This window comes from Ixodes scapularis, unplaced genomic scaffold, assembly GCF_016920785.2.
Source record: "Ixodes scapularis isolate PalLabHiFi unplaced genomic scaffold, ASM1692078v2 PGA_scaffold5__190_contigs__length_132052651, whole genome shotgun sequence".
Classification (NCBI taxonomy): Eukaryota; Metazoa; Arthropoda; class Arachnida; order Ixodida; family Ixodidae; genus Ixodes; species Ixodes scapularis.
In genome coordinates, this window is record NW_024609880.1 from 130,800,993 (window position 1) to 130,814,284 (window position 13,292).

At 48.5% G+C, this 13,292-nt stretch overlaps 1 protein-coding gene across 2 annotated transcripts; it reads right to left on the bottom strand.

Annotated features, from left to right (window-relative positions):
* Positions 1-240: 240 nt before the first annotated feature.
* LOC8030768 (G2/mitotic-specific cyclin-B3) lies at positions 241-11,815 on the bottom strand. 2 transcript variants are annotated; one of them, XM_029978262.3, is made up of 8 exons: positions 11,558-11,815; positions 10,877-10,940; positions 9,846-10,021; positions 8,342-8,489; positions 6,699-7,010; positions 4,661-4,882; positions 3,033-3,163; positions 241-825 (listed from the first exon to the last, which is right to left on the bottom strand). In XM_029978262.3, exons 2-8 carry the CDS (start codon positions 10,925-10,927, stop codon positions 783-785), a joined length of 1,083 nt encoding a protein of 360 aa, XP_029834122.2. In that variant the 5' UTR covers positions 10,928-10,940; positions 11,558-11,815; the 3' UTR covers positions 241-782. The 2 variants fall into 2 exon arrangements, with proteins under 2 accessions (XP_029834122.2, XP_002402768.3); XM_002402724.4 differs by having other exon boundaries at positions 11,569-11,813.
* Positions 11,816-13,292: the final 1,477 nt, after the last annotated feature.

The window sequence follows — 13,292 nt, forward strand, 5'->3', positions numbered from 1 at the left end:
GGTGAGGAAGCTATTTGTGCACACATTTTCGAGGTTGCAAGGCATGCAACCACAGCCGTGCGCAGAACCCCCAACCAGACAGTGCCTGGCCGGCAAGTTAGTGAAGCCTGGGGGGAATTTCGACCCCTCCTGGCATCGTTTCGACGCACCCCTCTTCCACCACGGCACAGGCCGCTCTCAAGCAGCACAGAATGTGAATGTGGAAATAAATGCGGAACTAACGAGACAGACCAGAGGTGCAACAGTGGACAAAGAGCGAGCTGTATTTTTACACAATGAGAGTGTCACGAAGGATGGCTGGCTAAAAGTCTAAAATGGTTTCCAAAAAGGAGGGGCCGGTGGCTATGTACAGGGGCTCTTCTGTATTGCGGGATGATGGCCACTGGAAATCGGAGTTGTGGAGCACCTCGACAGCCATCCAGGAAGGAAGACGAAGGTCACGCCACATCTTGGCCCCCGCATTTATCCCACATTTTCATCCCTAGCAGCTCCTTTCCAAAGCGGGCCTCGCTCTTTTTTACACAATTCATCCGTGCTTTACGCGACTACGACCGTTGGCTTATTTCAACGAAGCAAAGAACTCTGCACAGAAACGTGGGATCAAGCCTCTCGCACCTGTCAAATAACTCGATATTACTGCTTAAAAGGTGGCTAAAAGCCTTTACGATGAGGCCCGCTTTAGAATCTCCCTGTGAGGGGCAAAAACGTGGACCGGAGAGTGACCATCGTCTTCCGTCTTGCGCGCCCGTCGAGGAAAGTGACGGCGGTGCTGGTGGCAGCCCTCAAAGTGGCAGCAGGGGTGTCAGGGCCACTTGAAAGAACACCCTGCACACAGAAGGAGGCTCGAGTTATGAGACAGACACACATGCCACTACCCGCCGCTGCTTCTAAAAAAAAACATGCCACTCCATATACCGCATTTCGTCTTATTGCACGGTTGAAGTAGGCACTAATAGTTCATCACATTGTCCAAGTCAAAAGCTTCGGTTTTTCAATATGCATCAACTGAAGGTCAGTTTTTTTTTTGTTTTTTTTTCAGGGAAAATCTTGGCTATTTTAGTAGATAAAACACCTGTACTGGCCTTGCTTTACTAGGGAGTTTAGTAGATACCCTTGAAATTGATACAATGCACGCGCAAAGGTGTCGGGAGTTTATAGGTAGGGTTCCGTGTTTTCAGAGTTTATCCTCCGTCAAATTCGGAGGGTGTTTATTGGAGTTCATTTTTTGCCGCAAATTCCGAGTTTATCGGAGTTCAATTTTGTTTAATCGCCAATTCTCCGAAATTCTGTTTAATTTTGCTGTGTTTCTCATTAAAGACAGATAACTAATATCCAGGTGTAAACGTATGCTGGACAAAAAAACAATTACGTACAGTCGAATCTCGTGAATTCAAACTCGAGGGGGACCGAAAATTTGTCTGAATAAAGCAAAGTTTGAATTACTGGGAGTTTTCTCCCATAGAGACGCATAGGATGGGACCTGCATGTTAGTTTAAACTATCCGCAAGTTTGAATTAAGAAGGTTTGAATTAACGAGATTCCACTGTATATCAATTGATATTTTCTTCAGTTGTATTTGGCATTGGTGCCATTACTACTGGCAATACTAATTTGTTCTACGACAAAAGTTGCACCCAAGTGTTGCTTCGACAAATGTCGATATTTTAAGATCAATAAACTCCTAGAGGTACCGTAGAATACCGTGCATCTGCCCATACCACATTAAGCGCCCATTCCCAAATTTGTAAAATCTCAGCAAATATGCACAGTAAATTGATATGTAGGACTGGTGACCAGACAAGTGCCCATCCCCCATTTTTTCATGATTATCTCAAAATTTTGAGTGGGCGCTTGCCCGGTATTTTACGGTAGTCGCTGGGAAGCTTGTATTCATTCCATACTATTCCATCAGCCTACTGCACGACCACCGAGGATGTAACAGAAGTTTCAAGTGTCCCCCTTCCCTACTTTATGCAATCTCTAGGGTACATAGCTTTCACTGTTCCAAAAAAACAACCTCTCCTTCCTCCAAAGCACACATAGTATGACCCAAAACTGGAAACAAACTGACTTTTCCCGTGACCCAAAAGTACAATGACCTGTTGTCCTGACCGAAACTTGAAACAAAAATGTGGTTGCATCTTCCCAGGGCCATTGACTCTATGCGCTGATCAAACCATTAATTGTAAAATACTTTTGTGTGTGTTTGTGGGGGGGGGATTGGCACATCGAAATTTGGTGTTTATCGGAGAAATCCGAATTCACCAAAATTTTACCGGCGGGTGTTTTTCTCCAAAACCACGGAACCCTAATTATAGGGTATCGTGATTGAAGTTATTGGAACGACCTACTAGAACTCCCTACCACCTTCGTTATATCAGTCTCGACTAAAGACTCTTTACCCTGTAACGAAAGATAAGAGCCCCCCTTCCCTTTGTATGAAGGGGCTCTGATGCATTTATTAAGATTCTGTAGGTGTTAATGCAAATGACTACTTTCAGGGGCTAGATTCTTCGACAAATTTTGCAAAGTGTGGGGTGGGTTTAGGGTTTGCGCTTCAAAATAGTAAGCTAGTATACTTTTTTTTTTTTTTTATCTTGAAGGTAACGTTTTTGTGAAGACTAAGTAGTCCATAGGAATTAAGTAGGACAGCAGTTCTCAAACTGGGTTCCTGTAGGCCAAAGGGTTTTCATCAGACCCTACGCACAAGCCCTCCGATTCCCTCGACCGTCCCTCCCCAAAGACACCCAGTTATATTTTTTCAGTCACAGCACTACCTCAGTTGGCCCGATGCCTAACCATGAGCTAAACGCCCCTTGGTTATGCGTGTTATTGATTAGAAGGTCCACAGGCTTTAGCGCCGCTTTATTAGATCAGAGCCGATTCCAATCTAATAAACCTCGAGGAGTCCCCGCCGTAGGGCCAAACGAGCGGCAGCCTCGCCAGATCTGTCGGTAAACGGTAGCGAAACTAGAGACGACCCAGAGGGGCAGTCTCTTCGACCTCCTTCGAGAGATGCGGAGCGTGCTCACGTGTGCGAGTATTTGCAGCGGATGGCCTCGAGGTTGCCAGTCTGCTGAGTCGTGAGCAGCTGGTTCAGGTGCTTCTGGAGCTCCTCCAGCTCAGACTCGCCGTAGCCGGTCCAGTGCTCCAGCGCCGCAGACTGTACACAAGCAAACGCTCCCTTTAGAGAAGCACACAAGTTGAACGACACTATACCTCGCGCTCGAGCCATTACTACAGTATACACCTAAGCCGACGATAGAAGCTACGTGCTCGCCGAACCAACCAACCGCTGCCCTTTCGTTACCCGGCTCCGCTCTCTGCGCATGGGCGGAAGAGTGATCGCGAGCAGAAAGATAGATGCTCGATGGGGCCCGACAGGAAGGTAACTTGCACCACTCTGTCAGCTTAGTGATGGAGGGGATTATAGTTACCATTTGCTGCGATTCGTAACGAAAAATGTCGTTACAAAATATACTTTTAACTAAAGATTGGGTGGAGTATTCAGCCCCCTTGGAGGAAAAAACCTCTCTACATTGGCTTTAGTGTCCTATAAAAGGTGTGCATAAGTAATTTTTGACTATCGTTATGGCTAAAATGTAATTCACCTACTCAGAAATCCACACACTACTTGCCAAGGTATCGCACCCTTTTAGCTCTTAGTGAGAATAAGAAGCGAGAAAATAGGGAAAGGGTACAACTTTGATCGCACCTTTTACGTAGAAGCGGGATGCTTATACAAACAAACAACTTGTGAATGTTTAGTCACGATGTGGATAGGTCATAGTCATGCCATAAAAAGTGAAAGCAAACGAGATACTCCATTTAACTTAAAAGTGAGAGTGCAAGAGAAGCTACAAGAGCGAGTTCATCAAAGTTTTCACAGCCTCTGGTAAGCATGCACTCTCATGCAGTGGAAGCAGTGAAATAGGCCGCATTCTCCAGTCGCAGCTTCGACTTTGCTCGTGCGTAGAGTGAAACAAATCATTGTGCACCTTTAAAGAACAGCTCCAGCAAAATTTTGATGGTTGCCGATTTGCCTCAAAATTGTTTCAACACAACAGCGTGAGAGGTCCAGATTTGGATCTCACTGCTGTTTTTAAAGCCAAGTCTCTAGGATGCAGAGCAGAAAAGTGATGACAAATGCAAGTACAGCCTCAATTTTTGAACAGCAGAAATTGTTTTCGGTTGATTAGAAGAAGGTTGATGTGCGAAATAAATGGCGTGGAACTCTGAACTATGGTATCACGTCATTGAGAGTACCCAAGTTTTGTGGCACCATCTATCGGAAGTCAACAAAACCATTTCCTCTTCACCATAACCCTCCCCACCTTTCCCTAGGTGAACCATCTTTTGTCACGATCACCTGTAGCGGGTGCGGTTTTCCTGCTGTAGGCAAATTGGACCTTGAAAAGTCAACAATCACAGGGGGAGGGGAAGGTGAACTGAATGCGGAACTCCCAGTGACATCACTGCGCACCTCACAAGACCGAGTGTTCAAATTTAGGGGCACCCCAACCTTCGATTTGTTTCTTTTTTAATGCAGAATTCTTTTATCCAAATTCAAAGGAGAAAATCATGTTCTAAGTGACAGGCCAATTCACAAAATTCTTTGGCTAACTAATCGGCCCCTTAAGCAGAGAGAGAGGCCACCCACCCAGGCCATGCCCTTCATGCGCAGCGCCTGGAGCAGGGCGGCTGCGGCCAGGAGGGACTCCGGTCGATCCACCAGGGCATAGTCGAGCAGGGAGCTCTCGAGAACAAAGCGTGCCAGTGTCAGCGTCTCCAGGGCCAGGTGGGCACAGCGGGCGTAGCGCCGCAGGAACCGGTACGAGACGGGCAGGCCCAGCTCAAAGTCCAGCACTTTCAGCATGGTGATCTGCACAATTTCCCACTGTTCATGCTACACCCGGAGTACAAAAGGGTACAATATGGGGGTAAGGAGGGAACAAAAACTGCAATAATGCAGCTTGACAGGGCCCCTGACCTCTACATTTGTCGGCTTGGTGGGTAGAAAAAGCAACAAAATAGTTTGACAGGAATCAACGAATTATATGCGAGAAATAACTTGCATCGACTCCGCCGAGGACGGTCCGGGCTTTGCCGCGATCCAGAGACTGGCACGGTTACTGTGTCTCAAAATTAGCATAATGCTTTGCACTGCCATAAACGAGAAAGAACTGTGTGCGTCTGTGTTCGTCCTTCATGTGTTTTATTCTTTGTGTATTTTGAAAGGGCTCTCGATTGTTTTCACCAGAGGCACTGTGAAGTTTGAAGTCGTAAACATGCAGGTCAAATTTGGGGGATTTACGTGCCAAACCAACGAATGGACAGGTACCACCCCAATAAAAGTCTTACGAGTCTTTCTTATACCTTTGCATTTCTCCTATTACCCAAATCCGGCTTGATATGTTTTAGCCTAGAGTTTGCTAATCCTCATAAACTGTAAAAAAGTTTAATTAAAACAAGGGGCAAACCTTTCTATTACCTTAGCCCAAGTAATAAAGCGATGAAACCTGCACATATGTAAAGGCTTTCAGGATGATAGAAAGAAAGCATAAGCCAGAAAACAATTTCAAAGTCCGTACATGTCAATGTTGAGTGAAATCAAAGGGGCACTAAAGGGAATTTTGAAATCAACTCGATCTGTATGAAATATCGCAATTTTGAGTTCTTGGGGCGCATAAATTAAGTTTCCACCATAAAAACTCCGTCCAGGTTCATATAAGTGCCCTTTTAAATAACCACATTAATAATACATTTAACATACGGGTAGGATTTCTGTAACTGCTCAGTAGTTGTGTCATGCCAATGGTTATAAATTGGAATATAAGTCAATTAAGATTGTTTATTAGTAAGGTGCACATACACGCTACTAGAAAAGCAGACAAAGCCACAACCAGTTGGCTAGCTTGAGCTAACTAAAATAAGGCATCTATGGCGCAGAGTAAGAGGGAATGCCTCCGTGGCAACTTCGCACTTAGAGCCCATACAGCACACCTGAACCACAGAAATTCTTTTTTGATCCCAAGGATGAAGTCTGTTCATACAAAATGTGTTTATATGGAATTCCTCGGAGCTTGTAACAAAATTTGCAGTTACTTTTTTTTTTTTTGGTTACACAGATAGAAGCTAAGCGTGGAGGAGGCAAGGATGCACAAGGACAGAGGAGCACCAAGTTCTGGTCAAAACGATTAGTGGATAGATGCAAAGATCGCTGCCTTTGTCCCTACATGCTGTTAGATCGTGTACAAGCGCCGAACGCCAGCATTTGCCACTGCCCCTTTTGTGCAGTGGTAGATTGCCGGGTTCATAATCCGGGGTTGTTGGTTTGGTTCCCGCCGGGGCGCATTCTAAATTTTGTTTTCTTTTCAATTACGCTCTTTTTCTTCGTGAAGATTGTTCTCTGAAGTATGTCACACACTTTGTAAGAGTTTCTGTGGCATTCAGTCATACTTTCCCTAGGGATCCCAGTCCTCAAACATATATCGTAGAATACCCCGCATTGGCCCGCTCCCACATTAAGTGCCCATAGCCAAATTTCTAAGGTATGAAAAAATATGCACAGTATATTTACATCTAAAATTGATGACCGGACAAGCGCCCATCCCCCATTTTTTTCGCGATTATCTCTAAATTTTGAGTGGGCGCTTGCCCGGCATTTTACGGTAATGCGTCACAAGAGCTCTGAGCACCTCCATGGCGAGCAGCTCCTGGCGGCTGTAGGCGTCGTCGCAGATGTACAGGAAGTCCTGGACGGCGGGCGGCAAGCGCTCGTCGAACTTGCAGGCCAGGAAGAGGGCGGTGGCCCCCACCAGCTGTAGCTGGGTCTTGGGCGTGGGTGCCAGCGACAGGTAGCGGTCCACCATCTTCACCCCCAAGTACAGCGTCTCGTGGTTCAGCTCAAAGTTCTCCTGCACCTCCACCATCCAGTCCACCAGGATGGCGCGCATGGCTGCCGACAGTTCGGGCTGGCGCTCCAGGTACGGGGCCGTCCGGAAGCGCACCTGCAACAAGGCGCCCCAGCTGCAGTCGTGGCCTCGGCTGTCGCCGCTCAACGTCCTCGAAGTACCGCATTTCGTGGCGTCGGCCACGCCGGAGGAAACGAACCGGACGAGCTTTCCAATTGGCCGGCGTCCGTAGAGAATGAAAAATTTTATATGACGAGATCTAGGGGAAGACCCAAGGTGAAGGTTTACGCAACAATACTTATTCTCACGTAAATGCTCTTTTTCGTTGCAGACTTCCCTTTAATCTCATATCAAATCATTACAGACTGAACTCACCCTCGTGGCAGTTAAGATTAGGTAACATCAGTTTGCTCTACTGACTGCCAGCTTCTGGTCAGCTCAGGCGGTAGAGCGCTCTGCTAGTCTTGGAGAGGTTCTGGGATTGTATCCCGAACCAGGCAGATTTCTTCAGCGACCACCAGTCGCTTAGAGGACGCGTGTTGCACACCATTTCAAGTAGAGGCCAATTTAATCTTAGGAAAAAAAACAACATATATGCAGCAAGGCAGTTGCGAGCAACCAGCAAACTGCAACTTGTCAGAAGCCAATACATTCCTGCTAGTCCCCAAAAGCAGAACCTCGGGAGATTTGATAGCGTGCAAGTGAATTCTGTTCGGCCTCTCCACTCCGACTGCGCAAGGTCGCCAGACAGCAGTCGTTGATATGGACACCGCAACGCAGTCAACAGATCGGTACTCCGAGAACATTCAGTGGCTCCAGTCACTGCATGTGCTGTCTTGCGGCAGTGTGTCTGCTATGGGCACAATAGACCATTCCGAAAATATGCAGTGCCTCTTATTACCTTTCTGACGTACTAAGGCGATCCGATGTATGGCACATCAAGAGGTACCCACAAACAGAAGGAGGAGCTCCTGTTTGTTTAGCATTTTGCGATTTCAGAATGCAAAGAAAACGGGATGATAACGTAACAGGCTATGAATCGACTCTGAAACCTGTTTGCTCCGTTTTCCTTTGTGTCTTGCTTGCAGTGGTAGGAGGGAAGGAATCAGTTCCCGGATGTACGAAGCGTACGAGCGTGCCCGAGCGTACGTTGAAACGACCCCATAATGCCCCGATCCGCGCGGCGCAATGCGGGATTGACGAGGCGCCTCGTGGAAATTTACCGAAAGGTCTATTGGTCAAAATGACGTCAGTTCTTCGGAGAAACGTGCCGTGCACCAATGGCGTCGAACCTGCGAAGATCTCTGCATCACGAGCACCCAAGTTTGGAGTCTGGGATGCTGGGTTTCAAATCTCTCTAGTTGATTGCTAACCCTACCCCCGGGGCGGTTGAGCACGTTCCGTAAACAGGCACCTGGAAGTCCTACCTCCCGCTCCTTGTAATACCGGAAGATGTCGGCGGCGTACGTAGACTCTGCAAAGGGGTCGTCCTTGGACTCGATGTCGAAGTCTGCCACGCCCTCCGGAAGCGGGGGCTGGGGGATCGCAGTCTTCTCCTCTGGCTCCACCTTGGGACTGCGAGAATGGCAAAAAGAAAGACGGCTAGGCACAGGCGCCCGAGGCAGAACAAAGACGGCACATAGTACGTCTCTGCACAGCCTACGGCCAAATGGCTCCTGAAATAGAGGATGCACCCCCCTTTAGTGCTGCCACATGCGCGGCACATTAAAAAGTAAAAGCTCGACTCTGTCCGTTGGCGAACGAGAACAACTAAATTCGGAACCAAAGCACAGAAAAGTCTGTCGTGCCACTTAGCCGCCATCACTCCTTTGCGGAGTCAAGAACGTAAAAGAATGGTGCCTCATGTTTGCACGGTAAATGCTAGGCAACGCCCATTAAGTGCAATCATTTGCTTATCATGTGGCCTGTTTTCCTTCTATTATACAATAATGTGCACATTGTTTTGTCTGGTCCCCCAGACAAGCCCTTTTAGGGGGCAGACCCCTCATACATGCATATTTAAAATAAATTTATAGTCATTATTATTTATTTACAATATAGGTAAACAACAGCAAAGTTAGGGGAAGTCCAGCATTGGCCGTACAGTCTGAACCCTATTGCGACGGATGCACTGTGATGCAATTAATGTTTTAAACACCTTACATGTGGGGCATATGAGTGGACGCAAGTCTGAAACCACGCAGCACAGACAGCACGGACCCAACGCTAATGCACTGTTCATGCCGAACACGTGCCGGGCGGATAATCGGCACAGTTAAGCGGTTGCGTCGGGGTGGTGGACGAAGCGTGCTCTGGAGCAAGGCTTTTCAAGCCGGGATTTCGGCAAACCCCTCGTGGGTTTCCCAGAAGCTCCAAAATTTCCTTGGCCGTCTCTGCCCCTAAACGAAGTGTTCTCCTAGACTAAGGATTCTTTTACAAGAGGCATCTATATGTGCATAACCATGTGGCGCACATTTCCTAACATGAGTCTTTGCAAGGTCCGTAGGCTTCTGCAACGCTTGAATGCAGCAATGCTGAAACCAGTAGGGGTTCCCTGGCTGCCATTGAAGAGGGGTCCTCAAGATGCGCGAGAAGCCCTGCCCCGAAGCACGGCAATTATTTAAGATTAATTCATTTGTTTTCTGCACTTGTGAACAGCCTGAGATTACAAACGAGTCGGAAAGGACTTGGATGCTAGAACATTTCACTTACAAACGTCAATATTCGCTGCACAGTGGGTGTATTACGGGTCATGGGGCTAATTGAGATAATTTGATTAAAAAGTTAAGTTGGCGGAACTCAAAGCCCGCCAGTTCCCCAAGTCTCCGAGTTTCTCCTACTTTTTGTGTTAACCAAATCGTCTAGGTTAGCCCCACGACCCACACCCTCAGTGAAGCGGGAGCCAGTTCGGCAAGCGGAACAGAGTCTCACCTGGCTTCCAGTTTAACGGTGGCGGGCTTCCGACAGCGCAGAGAATGCCGGCAGGGCTTGCCCCGCTCGCCGACCGCAGGGGCGGGGTTGGTGATGTCGCCGAGGACGGCACGCTTGAGCGGGATCTTGGAGTCTGCATGGGGCTCGGCCGGCCGCTTGAGGCACACTGCAACACCCTGGTCGCAAATGCCAAGCGGGGGTTACCCCTTGCACCGGTACGACCGACTTATTGGGCCGCATAAAGCTGCTAACAACAAAAGAATCTGCAGACACTGTCCGAGGAGCAAGGCCATACAAAAGCTGCCTGCAGACGCGTTCACAGCACACATATGTAGGAAGCAAACATGCTTCGAAGATGCCCGAGACGTGTCCACAGATAATTTTGTTGCGTCTGCAGCAAACCCCGTGTCTTTTGTATGACGTACGACCAGTGTGACTGTGGCTTAAAACTTCCCCAAGTCGCAACTTTGTTGTGGGTACGAGTCCTTTTAAGATCTCTATGTATGACTGCCTGAACCAACTACAAAACAATTTGAGTAAGGGAAACACTGGGGAAGTGCCCCATGCAAATGTAAAAGGGTATGAAGCCACAGCCTTCTACTCTCAGTGGCCAGGCCGACCAGTGTAGTTGTTCTCTAGAGCCACGCGTTTGTCCAAATAATTGCCAACGCAGCCGTCAGCACTGTTGTGCCGACCAGTGCTTGCACCGTAGGCAACAAAATGAAGCCATTCACAAGTGCCATAAAAACTGAAATAAAGAATAAAAAAAAGGTTGGAGCACGGCTGTAGTTTTATTTGTTGTAAACTGCCACCAGGGAGGCCTCCTCGTGGTGTACACAATCAATGAAGGCTATCAACAAATTAACCGTTTGTGCACTCGCAGAACCGCTTCATTAGCGGTTCTGCGAGTGCAATTAATAAATAAATAAATTAGATTTAGTTTATTTCACCCAAGAGGGATCTTGCGATGCATTACGTAAGGAGGAAACCAAGAAAGTGGAAGTCCGAGATTCGTAACACATTTCACTCACTTGCTTGCTGCCATTCTTGTCCGCCCCTTGTCTAGTTGCTTTGGTAGTCATCGGGTGTGGTGGTCTGAAGCGGAAAACAGACAGCGGGAAGTCAAAGAAAATTACCGTCTCGACTTGGCTGCCTAGTTTCGCATCTGGATCGAAGGCAAGCACGCAGGGAACACGCTGCCAGGCCACGTCACAAACGGATGTCGGGGTCTGGAGCCCGGGTAGCCCGGGTCCCGCCTCGAATTAATTTAACTTATTCGGCTAAGGAGGGTCAAGAGAACTGCGGAAACGCCGGAGCTCCTGCTAGGCGTGGCAGGGTTCTCAAGGGATTGGGACAACCCCTTGAGAACTCTGCCACGTTGCCACGTGGACATACCCGCTGGTGCGGGAATTTCGAAGCAGGCACGACCATGGCATTCGTGCAGACGCACAAATGGCACGGCTGGCATATGGGGAGAAACGCACGACCGGTGCTTCGGGCAAGCTGACGTGTTTCCCGTTCACATTTCTCTTACATCGTACACCTCCTATCGTTAAGGTATTCCGTAAAATAAAACTCTTAAGTTTAACATTTAATCGCGCAACACCGTCTAAAAATAGCACATATAGCAGCACGAAGCGATTCAACAAAGGGAAACAGCCGTGCTGTGAAGTTTGCCCCAGCCGCCATGGCGATTGGTGACTGCCGCGCACCTGTAACTCACGATGCTGCGAAGTTTGATGTCGGCTTTGAGATGTGTTGGAATCAGGAACCTCTGTTTGAGGGACGCGGCAGAGACGCCGACAAGTGCTATAATGCGAATTGTTTTATGGCACCCGTGCAACCGACGCGGGACGGCACCGACCACAAATTTGAAGTCTCCACTGGATTTCACCGCCCTTTGTGCTCCTTCCTGACTGGACCAATCGCAGCGAGGAACCTCTCTACGTCACCAATCAACCCAGTGTGACTGGACTAGCAGGCAACTCGTACCAGAATCAGCAAAGTTTTGCTGGTTACCTAATAATAAAAAATGCTTGTAGTATAGGTGGTATTCACTGAGCCTGCAGGTTCGATTTTGCCAGGGAGCGCCACCGTCGATCCGCCATCTTCGAGGTCTCGGTTTGACTGGCTTGGGTACGCTACGCGGTCGTCCGCTGCTAGTGTGTGCTAATTTCATATCGTTGAAGCTTCGTAGAACAGAAGAGAGAAGAAAAGTTGGTCTCGGGGGCGGGCCGTTTTTTTTGTTGCTGCCGAGTACCGTGTGTAAAGGCTGAACCGCATGTAAGCAATTTGGCGAGCGACGGGACGAGACGAGTGACAGCGACTAGAGCACTATATAGCTCCTTCGGAGCAGAGTAGCGCAATCTAGAACGCCGTCTCTCGGCGACTAGCGGCGAACGCCCGGAGGTTCCAACTGCGGTCAGAAATGCATGGAGAACGTGAGAAAATCGTTGTTTCTTCAGTTTTGTGGGGATGTGCGGAATGGAAATCATTTTTGACATAATAATGAAACATTTTAGAATAATATGCGATAAGTTTTGTGCCATACAAGGACGTAACTTTTTTTTAAAAATTGCCTGAGCGGCATCATGCAGCAGACGACACGGCGACGTCACACCATTCACGTGACCCGCTCCGGCCAACCCGAAAAGCCCATCTCCGCTGCGAGCGAAAATCGTCTGCTTCAAACGCCATTGCCTTGGAAATTGCCTTCTCAAATTTTGCACACGCATCCGATATTATTAAAACTTTGATGAAGTGTTTAGCGCTTTACTAACTTCACGACAGGATAGTTTTGAAAAATGTGAACTCGCCGCTAGTTTTTTAATCAGCCGTGTTATGTCGATCTCCATGTATTCTCCCATAGGGCGGGCCGCCTCTTGGAACCCTGAGTACCACGTGACTCGCGCCGAGCCGCTCTGTCGGCCATGTTGTCGGCAAAACACGGGGTTCAAAGGATTGCGCTACTCTGCTCCGTAGGAGCTATATAGTGCTCTAACAGCGACGAGACAAGCGACGACGACCCACTTCGCTATCGCTCGGTCACTCGCGCGACGTGGCAAACCGCATGAAAGCGACGGGAGCAAGCGACCGAGGCGATAAGCGACCCTTTGTAGAAATCCAAAAACCGAGCGACGCGACGACTGACCGCTAGAAATCTCCGTCGCTCGTCGCCGACTCCCGTCGCTGTCGCCATCGCTCGCTAAATCGCTTACATGCGGTTCACCCTTCACTGTCACTCGTCGCGTAGCTCGGTTTTGGGATTTCTAGAAAACTTAGCGCTCATCGCCTTGGTCGTGTGCTCTCGTCGCTTTCATGCGGTTTGCCTCGTCGCGCGAGTGACCGAGCGGCAGCGAAGCGGGTCGCCGTCGCTTGTCTTCCCGCTCGCCAAATCGCTTACATGCGGTTTTTAAATCGCTTGGGCTAATGAAAAATGCGCCGCAT